This window comes from Diabrotica virgifera, chromosome 1 (assembly GCF_917563875.1).
Source record: "Diabrotica virgifera virgifera chromosome 1, PGI_DIABVI_V3a".
Taxonomy (NCBI): domain Eukaryota; kingdom Metazoa; phylum Arthropoda; class Insecta; order Coleoptera; family Chrysomelidae; genus Diabrotica; species Diabrotica virgifera.
The window spans coordinates 141,163,713-141,177,993 of record NC_065443.1 but is presented as its reverse complement, the minus strand read 5'-3'; the positions used below and the strand labels follow the sequence as shown (position 1 = coordinate 141,177,993).

Sequence of the window (14,281 nt, the reverse complement as noted above, 5' to 3'; positions counted from 1 at the left end):
TACAAAATCATCAAATTCAACAGGAAACGAACAATGGAGAATGGATTTGAATAAAATTAAAATTAGCGGGAATTTGGAAATTAAGAGTGAGTAGTTGTTGTAACTTTTTTAAAAATTGTAAGAGTGTGTATAAGATTGTGAGTTGAATTTAATTCTTCTCTACTTGAATACTAATGTAGAATAATTAATCATGTATTTTTATTATTGTTACACCATTTTTTCACAATAGTGGTTACACATATAGTTTAGATTTTGTTATTAATACTATAAATTAACAACTACCTTTTTTGTAAAATTTGAAAATGCTGTATACTTTATGTTACTAAGAGATTTAATTAAAATAGGCAACCACTGTACAACATTTGAGAAGAAGTGTTTTGACATTTCAGATAACCTACATCTGCCTACACTGTCAATATTCCCTCTTGAAAACACAAAAACTAGACTTCAATTTAGGAAGTAAAAACTAAGTTAAATAGTAATTGGGGAAATGTAGTGCTACCTCCCTTAAAAAACCTTTTACCAATAATTGTTATGTCTTTGTGCTTTTAAACCCTATGTGTTATGTGTTAATTTATTTATTTAGTTAAAAACTATTCTCAAGTAAGTGCCTACACCCTTCCATTAATATTTCGTTTCTTTCTTTTTCTTTTTCTTTGTACATATCCCATTATACAATAGCTCAAACAAAATAATCTTTAATTTTATCAATTTCTTACCTTTTTCAATTTTTCAATTTAAAGTTTCTTAACCGATGTTTTGATAATAATATTTTTTCATTTAACTAACTAGCTTTCCTTTAATTTCTATACACTTCATAGTTTCACAGTGTATGGCACTTACTACTTCATAATATTATGACATTATTATACTTATGACATCCCTCAGTTAATTTACTGAGAACAACATATCTTAAATTAGATTAATTTATGACAACATTTTCCTATTTGTCATTTCCTATGCTTTGACCTCTGCCCGCATCGTATAACATCTACGAGCTAAGACCATCACATTTGTACAAGAGCCTAGAATAACATTTCATACTTTGCTACAATTAATACGCAACTCCTGGAGCATTGTCTTTCTCCATTCGAACAAAACATCACCCGTTTCACATACGCATCTTCCTTCAGGATCCATTCCAAATTCGAAATCTTACTGTGTTTTAACCTACGTAACATGTCTGTTTACCCTATCACTATCCCAACAAACCAATTAGCATAATTTGGACGTACTAATATGACAACAACTAAGTCGCAACGCAATCCTTGTAACGGCATGTAAGTAGATTAGAACAATATTACTATCTCTTTTATTATTACTACTTTGAATTTGGAAGCATATTTAAGTCAGTTTATGTTTATTTTGTTTGTTTTTAATGGTTAAAAAATTTTAATTTCAACAAATTCAAACTGTATGCACCCATTTGCACATACATGCCTATGAGCATTTTTACTCATAGGTTTGACTTTGTATATACCAATATTCTGAAATGTCAACAGTTGCAAACCTTTATTTCAAAAAATTTTATAAAAAATTTTTTAAATTTGGCTTTCTATTAACATCTCTTCAATCAGACACTGGTCTAACACAAGTTTTCTCTTATTGTAGCATTTAACTACTTGTAACGCCGACCTGAAGATGATCTGTATATTGTAGAGATCGAAACCGGTCGTCAAAGTATAATTAAATGATTGTGAGTAAGTCTGTGTTTCATTACTATATTTAATATGGACTCACATATGCAACCCATTCAATATTTTATTAACTTTTAGTAAATAATGTGTTAACAAAAATTAAAGTACTTAAAATTCTCTACAAACATCACTATTTACTTTTTTTTTTCAGACGAACCGTTCGGTCTAAAGTGCAAGTTGAAAATTGCGAATTTTGAATGGTCTCTGCAAAACCCACTTTATTTTTTATTAGAATGCTGTCATTTGATAAAATCTCCTAGTTTCTTATAAATACATAATACATTTCTCCTACTTATAAATAAATAAGAATTATTTCCAATAATTCTTCTTTTTTTTAATGACAGTAAGATTAATTAAGCTGTTAAGAGCGTGAGGTCGTAAACATTACAATGATGTAAAAATGATTAACGCTTACTTGAAGAAAGTTGAGGAGGATAGGGAGCAAGTTCAAAGACGTTCTACTGCACCACCTTTTAATTTCAAAACTAAATGTTTTATGTGTGGTCTCGTTCATAACACTTGAGTTTATAGCACAGCAAAGTAAAATGACAACCAACCGCAATATGGTGTATCAGGTTCGAGTTTTAAAATTTAAAGAAACTGTTATAAAACGAGCAAAAGAACGTGATGATCAGTATGGCAAAGCCATAATCAAACGCCTTTTGCCTGTCTCAGACTTAGTAGCCTCTGATTGCCGGTATCATAGTTTATACATGAGAAAACTGTACAATCGCCCAATCACTCAAAAAAAGATTAAAAAATCGGGTCCATTTGCCGATGATGTTGAAAGAGCAATGCAAGATGTTTACAATTATTTAGAGAATAGGGATGGGGAGTGCCAATTTTGGCTCGATGAGTTGATCGACCAAATCAAGGATAAATATCGTCCTGACAAAAAGGCAGTCTAAGCTCATCTACTCAAAAAATACAGAAGCGATATAATTATTACCATGTCCCGAAACAAGAAGTCGGTCGTTTGTTTCAAAGACACAGGTTACAAAATCTTGAACGACGCTTGGTACCAACAAGCGTTAAAAAATGAAAGACTACGGATTCTTTAAACGGCTGCTGCCATTATTGTTGAGGATATCCGGAGCCAGGTTTACGAGACACAGGAATACCACCCACCGGATAAGTTTTTAGAAGGAAATGAAGAACTAATTCCTGAAACACTCACACTACGAGCATTTATGGAAAAAGTTGTACTTCATAAAAAACGTGGGGAGGATGATAACTGGAAGAAGAAAAGCAACGCGCTTGCTCATAGTCTTGTAGCGGCGGTAAGGCCCAGATCATTCGTCTCACCAGTCCTTGTAGGGTTGGCCGTGTTGCTCTAAAAAAAGTACGGTTCAAGAAAATTGGTTGATGTAGTTTCCTCTTTGGGGTTTTGTTCATCCTATAAAGAAGCTATTTGTCTGAAAAAATCAGCAATCGCAGGCGATCCGCAGAAAATTGACCAGCCGTGCTTTACACAGCAGGTCACTTTTCACGTCATGGGTGGCATTTCTTGTATTGCACCAAAACATGCAGTAGCACCGAACCAATCCATTCCTCGGTTAAAAACGAAACCCACGCCTGTGATTTATGCAAGTCAGGGAGCTGTTCAACTAATTCATTTTTAAAGGAAAAAACCTCAAGGTTTATCAGAAATCAAGATAATAGATCCGAAGGGAATGTTCACACCAACTGAAACTGTGACTCCATCTGTGCCTGATCTTCTGTGGCTCTATGGGAAAAGTAGAGATATTCCCGGCCTCTTCGGATGGAATGGATTCATGGAAGCTGTCACAAGAAACATGCCATGTGAACTAACATTTATTGTTTACCAGCCATTTATCAACGCTCCGCCAAGTGATTATGATACAATATTTACAGAGTTGTTGAAAGGAGTAGAGAAAACTAAATCCTTGAAGCAAGTTACATGTCTGGTGACATTTGACCAACCCCTCTACCTCAAGGCAAGATACATCCTTGCTAGTCGTCCCGATGATCCTGATCTGTCAAATGTTGTTATAAGGCTCGGTGGATTTCACTATTGATATCCTTCATGGGGACAATTGGTTACATTATGCAAGGTGGTGGATTGGCTGAACTTTTCAATACCATATATGCGGCAAAATCAACCGAAAAAATTATGTCTGGTCACGCTTACACAAGGGCAGTACGAGCTTATATGTTGGCTCACAGAACTCTGGCCAAAATAGTGATTAAGTCAATGGCCCTATCATCAACAATGGTGGATCAATTAGAGTAGATCTTGTTCAACTTAGACAGAATAGTGATTATTTCTAATGATGTAAAAAATATTGTAAAATATGTGCCAGAAGAATTTAAATCCAAGCTTCAACTGTTGGCAGAACGTGGCCCCCTGTCTGGCCTGTTGTGATACTGAATTTGTACAATTTCGACTTTTTTCTTTTTAATTACTTTTGCAGAAAACTAGCAGAAATGTATCAAATGACAGCATTCTAATAAAAAATAAAGTTTTGGAATGTAAAATGTGGGTTTTACAGAGACCGTTGAAAATTAGCAATTTTCAACTTGCACTTTAGACCGAACGGTTCATCTGAAAAAAAAGTAAAAACTGATATTTGTAGAGAATTTTATGTACTTTAATTTTTGTTAACACATTATTTACTAAAAGTTAATAGTTTTCGAGACTTAAGCAAAAAAGCGGGAAAAAGCAGGAATTTTTCGCTTTTTTCGTGATTTTTTCAATGTTCCGTCACGAAATTTTGTCTGCAAACTTCAGATTCGGATTCAGCAGCCCAAAATCCATATATAATGAAAGAAATCAGAACTACCCCAAAACTTTCCCACTAGGGAGCTCGTAGAGTACAAATGAACTGAATCATAAGGACCTTCTCATTTGTGACCCGGTCAGTCCACGGGATTTTAAAAATTCTGCAATATAGTCACATTTCAAATGCTTCCAATTTTCGGCACATATCTTCATTCAAGGTCCATGATTCAACACGTAGGACAGAGAAGGCGTAGCATCGCAGCATTCTTACTTTTTTACCAAGAGAAAGGTTGTGGCCCTTGAAAAAGTTCTTCCAGGATAGGTATCTTTAATATCACGTAATAACGCTTTTGTTGTAATATATAAAGTCTATATAGTTATTTGTGAGACTGGCAACTGGGACACAGTGGCGGCTCGTGGCTTTAGGGACAGGGTCGGCAAGGCTTTGTCTCCAAAGGCTTAAATTTCATAGGAGATCTTTGGTTTTTGTTTTTTTTTTATTATTTTTTTTTTGTTTTTTTTCCTATAAATTTAGAAACTATACCTGTTTATAAATTAACTCTAGTCTATGTTGTTTCGAAGTAGCAAAATGGGTTATAACGTAATTGTAAAATTTATTATTGTTTTGGAGGGATTTTAAAAGTTTTTTTTCTATCGACATTTGAGACAAGTTTGACATTCTCTCCTGTTTCATGGTGTTTCGACAATACGTTTTGACTCTTTTGAGACAAGAGAAATCCCGTTCATTTGAGACAGAATTTGCCCACATTTGAGCACAATAATTTATTAATTTCGGGAACAGTTTGTTGTACCTAATGAATTGCAGTATATAAAATTATACATAGTCTGTAACTTATCCCACCTTCCGAGAATATTTGGATCAGAATATAAAACTGTTAATCCATTTTCTTATTTTATTTGATTAAAAAATGATGGATAATTTTTAATGAACTTGTCTAATATATATTTTGAAAATTCTTTGGCGTAACTTTTAAATTTTGAATAATCAAAGAGGTCAATGACTTATAACAGTGAGTAAATAATAGTTTTGCTTGGTGCAATTGTTTTAACTTTTGTCCGGAGACCATACAATTCACTGGACATCAAGACAGCCCCGCCATAAATTTGCCTTACCAATTTATTTTTAAAAATTCTTTAAAAGTCCTTTAAATTAAAACACCAAAAATATATTCTGTCTTATGGCTTCTACTCACGTCTGAAAACCTAACAACCTCTCATAAATATTAGACGTAACGCGTATCGAAGAACAATTATTGATACTTGTGAATGACATGTTACCTCTATCAGAAGTTTCGTCTACTTCTACCGAAAAGGATCAAAATGTAACTACCAATTGATTCTTTCATTCTGTGCTGTTTTAGGTACGCCGCTATATTCTTCGAGTCAGAAAATAAATTAGAAAATTCCAGATCGTATTTGTTAAACAATTTTATTTGTTCTCTATAATTACCTTGATTTAACGAATGCTCCGATACATCCTGTCCCCTAAATGGTAATTCCTAACAACTTAAAATAATTAACAACAATTCCTAACAACAAATAATTAAACGACGTAAAACTACTTACCTATTTCATAATTTTATCCCGAGCGCGCTAGCAAGGCAATACGTGGCTACGTACGTGCCTTTCTGCCGTTTGCAGATCACCGCTCGGCAGAGGCTTCTTATTATAAGCAAATCGTCGATCTGGGGACGGCATGCCGTGCCGGGCTTTATAATAAGAATTCACACAATCGCAAACGGGTGCGGGTGCATGGCTATAGGATCATTAATTTGAAAAGTCTCTTACGCACAGCACACAGGGATCACTTAACTAACGTATCGGGATCGAATTCTTTTAAAAACAATGAATAAAATTTAGTCTGTATTATCTCATAGATAAATTTTTTATTTCACAGAAACGAATATCATTAACTCCGATTAAATTAAATATTTCAAAAATCTATAATGTGTCCATAAATGTGTGGGTCGGCACTGCCGACCCTGACGAGCCGCCAGTGCTGGGACAGTTAAAAGTTAATAAAGCAGATTTACTTTAAAACCCCTAAAAAAATATAAAGCCATTATCACATAGACACATCAATACCTGGCCTAACTATGCCGTATATCTGTGATCGTTTCGTGATGTACGAAATTGACCGACAGACAACTGTCAAATATGTCAAAATAAACAAACCCCGGTCCACTAACCTCAAAATTAAAAAATGTCAAGAATTTAGGTTTATATCTTTAATTATTATGGCTTCTCACGGAAAAGCGGAAACTGAAAAACTAAAGCAAAATTTGGAGAATCAGTTGGACAGATTAGTGGAGCAGCTGCAGGATTTGGAGAATTGCAAGCAAGTTTATTTCATATTACTATTAGAAGATAAGAGAGATATACTGATATAAATACTTCACTTCCAAAAAATGAACTATTTGGCTTATCACAGATGTATTGAAATACTGGAATAGTTTTAAGCTGAGCGGCCTGAAAGGATTATTTGTTCTTTTTTGTGATATAAAATATTGTCTAATTATATGTTTATATTGTCTGCAATGGATATGCTGACATTGTATTGATTACATTCAGCTGCATAACAGTTACCCCAGCAGCAATTTTCATAATATTCCATTAAATACGAAAGGGATACAGTATGAAAAATTTGATTATAGAAACATGTAGATAACATATAGAAAAACACTAAATATTTCCATATGGTATTTACAAAATGTTGCTTTAAAGACTTTTGATTCTGATCAAATATTTTTGCATGTAAGTATATGCTAAAGAGTATTGCAACTTCAGTTCTAACTTTGAAGTCTAATTTATCCATTAAATTTCTGGTTTTTTAGCAAACTTTTCTTCAATGGAAGAAAAAGATTTTGCATATCTCAGATTTGCTGAAGTCTCTATTGATGTATTTTTCATGCTCATTTTTATCCTGACACTTACTGGTCTTGTTTCTCCCACATACAAATTATTGCATTATACATGCAATTCTTTGATCTTTCTTGTGTGTTGTTGGGTTTGGTTTTGGTTAGGATAGATCAGTGATGTGGGAGGGAGGGGATGCAGCATATGGTGAAGTAGATGGGCTCGTTTCACTCGCAAAAACGCTCCATCCAATATGGCGGAACAACTCTTTGGTAGTTTATTCTGCTCTATATAAAATATATAATTACAAAACTATATTATATTACATAAATATATAAATAATTAATAATTTTAATAACTAATTAATAACATATTCCATATATAACGTATAAAAACCTGCCTGTTGCCATATTGGATGTAGCAAAAAGTGGCAAATCAAGTGGTCCCATCTAGTAAATACAAAATCTTCCCTTATGTCGTATCCCCTCTCTCCCACATCACTGGGATAGATCAAAGTCTGTTGGTTGTTTTGAATGTTGTTTTGGACCACAGTTCTTAGACATTACTATGGTTGCCTAGATCGACTAACCAATGAACATTAAGGGTGCGATTACGTCATGACTGAGAGTGTACTGTCATTTGAATCGTAATATGATTTTTTTCGAATCCTGAGAAACTAAGTATTTTAGAAAAAATTAAACGCAGGATGAAAGATTATATTATTACCGAGGGCGGAAAGCTCCTTAGAATAAACAAGCAGTTTCTATTGAATGAAATATTTGAAATTAACTATCACACTTCTCTTTTATTTTCAGCCCTGTAACTTATTAAAATAAACATTATAGAAGTTTTCAGGGACTTTCGGCCCTCGGTAATAATGTAGTCTTTCAGTCTGAGTTTAAAATTTTCAAAAATATTTACTAGTTTTTTCAGGATTCGAAAAAAACGAGTACAATTAAATCACATTGAGAATTTTGACATGCCTCAAAATTTTGCATTAACTCAATGTAAAATTCTAAACTGTTGAATTCCAGCTTCCCTAATTATTTTACATCAAAAGACATTAGAAACTATTTGTAGATGATTGAATTCTGTATTGAAAACACCTGTTAAAATTGGTCTATGTAATTAAACATATTCCAAATTTTGTAAAAATGTAATACATTTCAGTTTTCAGCCCAAACTTAGGCCACACACAATTCAATAATGTTCACATTTTTGAACTGTCAATATTTTTTTTATCATCTATTGTTTAAAAACAATACAGTTGATAAGATACCCTCAGTTGCGGAGAAAATATTAATATTAAAGATTTTTTATTCAGTCAATGGTGTGAGCACTGTCAGTTAAATAGTAACATGTGGCCTAACTTTTACAATCATACCTATTGTGGCAAATGTATCCTATTTTTCAAAATTTTGGAATGCATTTAAATCGTCGAACAACTTTAACTTTTGATTTTAATACAGATTTTAATTCTCTACAAGTATTCTCTCATGACTTTTGATGTAAAATAATTAGGGAAGCAGGAATTCAAAAATTTAGAATTTTACATTGAGTTTCCTATCGCTCATTTTAAGATTCACCACCCAGTATAAGATAAAATGTGTACTATTTGTCTTATTATTTCATAACACAAATAATACACATATATACACAATAACACACATTAAATGATCGAAAATCATTTAAAAATATGGGATTGTGTACTCTTGTGAGGTAAAGTCAAAAATATAAGTCTCCCCACCACCGTCGGTCAAGGCAACCGTAATAAAGTCTAATAACCGTGGTTTTGGACATCATTAAGTTGGAAGATCTGAGAAGTTAGTCACATTAGATTTTCACAGAACGTTGAATTTAAGTTTGACAGTGTTGCCATGTGCCATGTGATTATAATGTATATAATGTATAATTCTTTGCATGCTTCAAATATACAGAGAAAGCTTTGAAAACTACATTTTTTACATTATTTTATGGATTTTGCTATTTTTTTATTTATGTAAAATACGAACGAATAAATATTTGTTGTTTGTTTTGATATTAACTGCAGTTAATTATAATTTTTTTGTGGCAATTGCCCTGCTAGATTACTGGATAGATTTGGCAATAGAGTCAGAACGTTTAAATTTGTGTTTGCCAGATTGCACAGATGTTCCAAAGATATAAATTTATGACTTTCTTTTTATTCTTTTATTATTTATTATTTGGAATGAATGTACAGTAAAACCTCGATATAACGGACCAATTGGGAGGACGGGTTATCCGTTAAAGCCGAAAGTCCGTTATACAAAGATATGTTTAAAATGAATCAAAAAACTTTTTTTTTTAAGTTTTGTTTGCACTTTTGAAGTTTGGTCTTTTTTATACTATGATTAGAAATATGTCCGCATTATGCTATAATAAAAATTTTATTGAAATTCTTTGTAAAATACAGAGACGTTTTAATTTTTTTCACATTTGAGCGGATTTTTTTGTCCGTTATATCCGAAGTCCGTTAAATAGAGGTCCATTATATCGAGGTTTTACTGTACCTGAATACTGATATGCTGTTAGTTAATGAAAAGTGTTCACTTCGTCAGTACGTTATTTTTGTATTTATTGTGTGCCTTTTTAAAATATTAAAGCGTCTACAACTATATTGCACCACGTGAAAGTTTTTCACTGTTTTGCTTTATTATTTATACAAATCGTATTTTCATATAGATAATAATAAACTAAAAGTATATAGTAAAATCTTAAAGCAGCAGAATTTTACTTATTTTACACTTTTTAACTTTAATATTAATATTGATTCTAAAATCTTGGTATTTCGACATAATTAAAGAAATTTAAAATTTTTTCTTGTTATTTTAACTACATAGTTTATGTTTTCTATGTTAATAAATAAATTAATAAAAATATATCATATGCTCTTTTCCGATTTATTCTAAAAACACATTGCAAAACTGTTATGCCTTCATATCCTTATATCTGTAGCTAACTTCTCGGACCGTCCAATTTAATGATGTCCGTTGTTTTGATGTACTTACTTCTTCTCCTTTTCAATTTTTCTGATAAGCATATACATATAAATAAAGCCAAAGAGACCTTGGGTCTACAAAAAAAGGTCAAATCAACTGAAGTGAAGTGGTTCGATGAAGAGTGTCGTAACATAACAGAGAGAAAAAATAATGCATATCAACGACTACAACAACGACATAGAACAAGACAGGCAGAGGAGGAATATAGAATGCTAAAGAGGGAAGAGAAGACAATACACCGCAGAAAAAAAGAGAACACATAGAAAAAGAACTCCAAGAAATTGAAGAATTAAATAAACCAACAGAAACCAGAAAATTCTACCAAAAACTTAACAAAAGCAGAAACGAATTTAAACGAAGAACTAACAATGATGTGCAGAGACAAAGAAGGAGATATAGTAACTCAACAGAGTGAAATACTGCAACGATGGACTGAATTTTTCAAAGAAAAGTTTGAACAAAACGGAGATCCACTATATGATGAAATTATACTGGATCAAACAGATACCAGAGAAACAACACCCCTTCTGTAGCTGAAATGTAGGAAGCAGTTACCAGACTGAAAAACAACAAGTCACCTGGATTGGACAACATTAGCGCAGAATTAATAAAAGAAGGCGGAGACTCCCTATTGAATGCGATACACGAACTTATAGTGAACATATGGAATAATAAACAACTGCCACAAGACTGGAATACCGGAGTAATCATTCCACTACATAAAAAGGGAGATCAACTTAAATGTAAAAACTACCGGGCAATAACGCTACTGACTGTGACATATAAAATACTGTCAAATATTGTGTATGAGCGATTGAGACCATAAGCGGAACAAATAGTTGGGGGATATCAATGTGGTTTCTGCAGGCAAAAGTCCACAATAGATCAGATCTTCGTTTTGAGACAAATCTTGGAAAAGACTAGTGAATTTAATATAGAAACACATCATCTCTTCATTGACTTTGAGAGTGCCTATGATAGTATCCATCGAGAATTTCTGATCGACGCCCTGAAAGAGTTTAATATTCCAACTCATCTCATTCATATACTAAAAGAAACACTTAAAGTACAAAGCAGGGTTCGAATTCAAAATACACTATCAGATACAATCCATGTTAGAACGGGCTTACGACAGGGAGATGCCCTATTCAACATCACATTAGAGAAAATAATTAGAGAGTCAAAAGTCAACACCAGAGGAACAATAATAACAAAAAGTGTACAAATATTGGCATTTGCAGATGATGTTGATATCATAGCTAGAAGCAAAAGAGAAATGATAGAAGCATTTAATGCTATAGAAAGACGGCACAAAACAGTGGCCTAAATATTAATGAAATAAAAACCAAATACATGAAGGCCAGCAAATCGACAGGCCAAATAAACCTACAGAATCTGACAATAGGAGACTATAACATCGAAAGCGTAAAAAATTTTACATACAGTTGAGTCCGCGAATCTTTACCCGTGCGCCATCATTTAAAGCATACGAAATAAGTCGATGATAAGTCGGAAATTGAAATTTACTAAACGCAATAGCAAGTCACTTAGTGTCACTTGCTGTTGTGTTTAATAAATTTCAATTTCCGACTTATCATCGACTTATTTCGTATGCTTTAAATGATGACGCACGGGTAAAGATTCGCGGACTCAACTGTATCTAGGTTCACTAGTTACCGCAGATAACAATGTCAGCAAAGAAGTTAAGAGAAGAATACATATTGCTAATAAAACATATAATGGACTTATTAAACATCTAAGATCTAACAAGATCACGAGAAAAATTAAATGCAAAATATACAAAACCCTGATAAAACCGGTCCTTATATATGGATCAGAGACATGGACACTGTCGAAAAGTGATGAGAACTTATTAGGTACGTTTGAACGAAAAATCCTTAGAAACATATATAAGGGGGTGAAAGAAAATGACGTATGGCACAGAAGATATAATTTTGAACTATACGCAGCATACAACGAACCCGACGTCATAACATCCATAAAGATCTGACGTCTGCGCTGGATGGGCCATGTTGAACGAATGTTGGAGAGTGAAACACCAAAACATATAATGAAGCAAACACCAGTAGGGAGAAGGTCAAAGTTAAGACCCAAACTTAGATACATGGAACAAGTGGAACAAGATCTGAAAACGCTTGAAATTACCCACTGGAAGAACAAAGCAAGGAACAGAACAGAATGGCGGAAAATCCTAGAACAAGCCAGGCCCAAAAAGGGTTGTCGAGCTACTGATGATGATGATGATATACATATAAATATGGCATTGTTGGCATCTTTGTACAGATTTTTGTGAGTGTTTCTGGATTGCTTGTGGTGTTGTGTTGTTTCCTTTCTTCAACCTTTTGAAATTCCTTGTTTATAGATGACAATGGGTGGTAGCAAACCTATTCGCAGAATGTAGCAGGCTTTTGTTGCTAATACTAAATAGAAGAAGTCAACAACAAAAACATACCACCAATAGCAGATTAAAGGAAGTTGCAATATAACATATACAGTGATGAGTGTACTAATAACTGGCAAAATAACAGAAAACATGGAAAACATAATATGTTGTGAAATAGATGAAACTATTAGAGGTGGGAAATTATCAATAGAAACCTATAAAAATTTACATTATATTGATAGTTTCACACCTTTAGACTGCCACGTTTCACAGTGACAGATGCCACACTACTCTGATATACTACTGAACTCGCTTTGCCAAGATTCACTTTGACACATTCGGAATAGGAAATATACAACACAAAAATTCCTACCTCACACCATTAACTGCACAAATCAACTTAATCTTTCATTAAAAAAAAGAAGAATTATTAGAAATAGTGGGAGTGCATACTAATCTCATTAAATTTTGTGGAGTTTATTTCTACAAAATAATTTTATTTTGTACAATAAATGGGTACAATTTTGTACAATAAAAGGTTTATGTTTCTATCCAATTTTGTTTATGTTACTTATGTCTGTTTACTATTAATAATATTGGCTAAGAGCAGGCATGTTTGGTTGTGTAGTAATTTCCAGTCACGGCTAGCAACTGAACTTTCCAAAAAAGAAATTACGAACGTCACTAGACATTTGTGTCTCAGACAAGCGAATCGACTTTACATCTATTCTCACCCCTACTAGTTTCATCTCTTTTGATTTCACAACTTATTATGTTTTTCGTCTTTTGCTGTATATAATATATGTAAACACACACACTTTATGGTAAGTAGGGGGGGGGGGCAGGTAGAAAATCATTAAATAATAATGATTAAACATAATTTGGAAAATGATTTTTTTTTTATTTAACACCTTAAGCGCTTTGTGTGTAAAATATGTACACAGTTGTTGGGTCCAGGACGCCGTGTGTGTGGATAATATTCACAGGGCATAGCTGTATAGTAGGCCGTAAATTTTTTATAGTGCCACGGACCCTACCTCAAAGTATAGTTCGGCCCTCAATGTGTTAAACAATTAAAATACACCTAATCTACAAGTTTAATCAGTATTTTTTCTTTCACCTAATTTTCGTAAAATTGTTTGTAAACTAGATGTCACCTGGTCCATCCTACCTTTTTTTGACATGAAATGCCCACTTCTTTGTTGTGGCTACACAGCACAGCACTGATTCTGCTTTTCACTAACTGCTCTTTGTTGTGGCTACAATACAATGCACAGCACTAACTAAGCCCGACACAACTTCACACATTACACAAGTTCGCACGGTTTACTCCTCTTGAGCCTTTGCATCTGGAATTGTTTGACAAGAAGCTGAAGTACTTCGTGGTTGGGATGCTTATGGAGCCTCTCTTTATGTCTCCTGGCGACTTTCTTAATTTCATTTGGAACAGATTCAACTTTAAGGTTTCTACACAAATCGTCATTCCGAACATACCAAGGAGCACATACAATATTCCTTAATATTCGGTTCTGGAGTGTTT

The 14,281-nt window shown here is 33.3% G+C and overlaps 1 protein-coding gene across 2 annotated transcripts in view; it reads left to right on the top strand.

Moving 5' to 3' along the window:
* Positions 1–293: 293 nt before the first annotated feature.
* The window catches only part of LOC126878754 (protein LZIC-like), a 33,482-nt gene continuing 19,494 nt past the window's right edge, over positions 294–14,281 (top strand). The window contains exon 1 of one of the 2 annotated variants that reach the window (XM_050641625.1): positions 294–1,280. In XM_050641625.1, the coding sequence (XP_050497582.1) occupies positions 1,240–1,280 (41 nt within the window). In that variant the 5' untranslated portion in view covers positions 294–1,239. Of the gene's footprint in view, positions 1,281–6,615; positions 6,800–14,281 lie in introns of those variants that run through there. The other variant, XM_050641624.1, reaches the window with a different exon arrangement.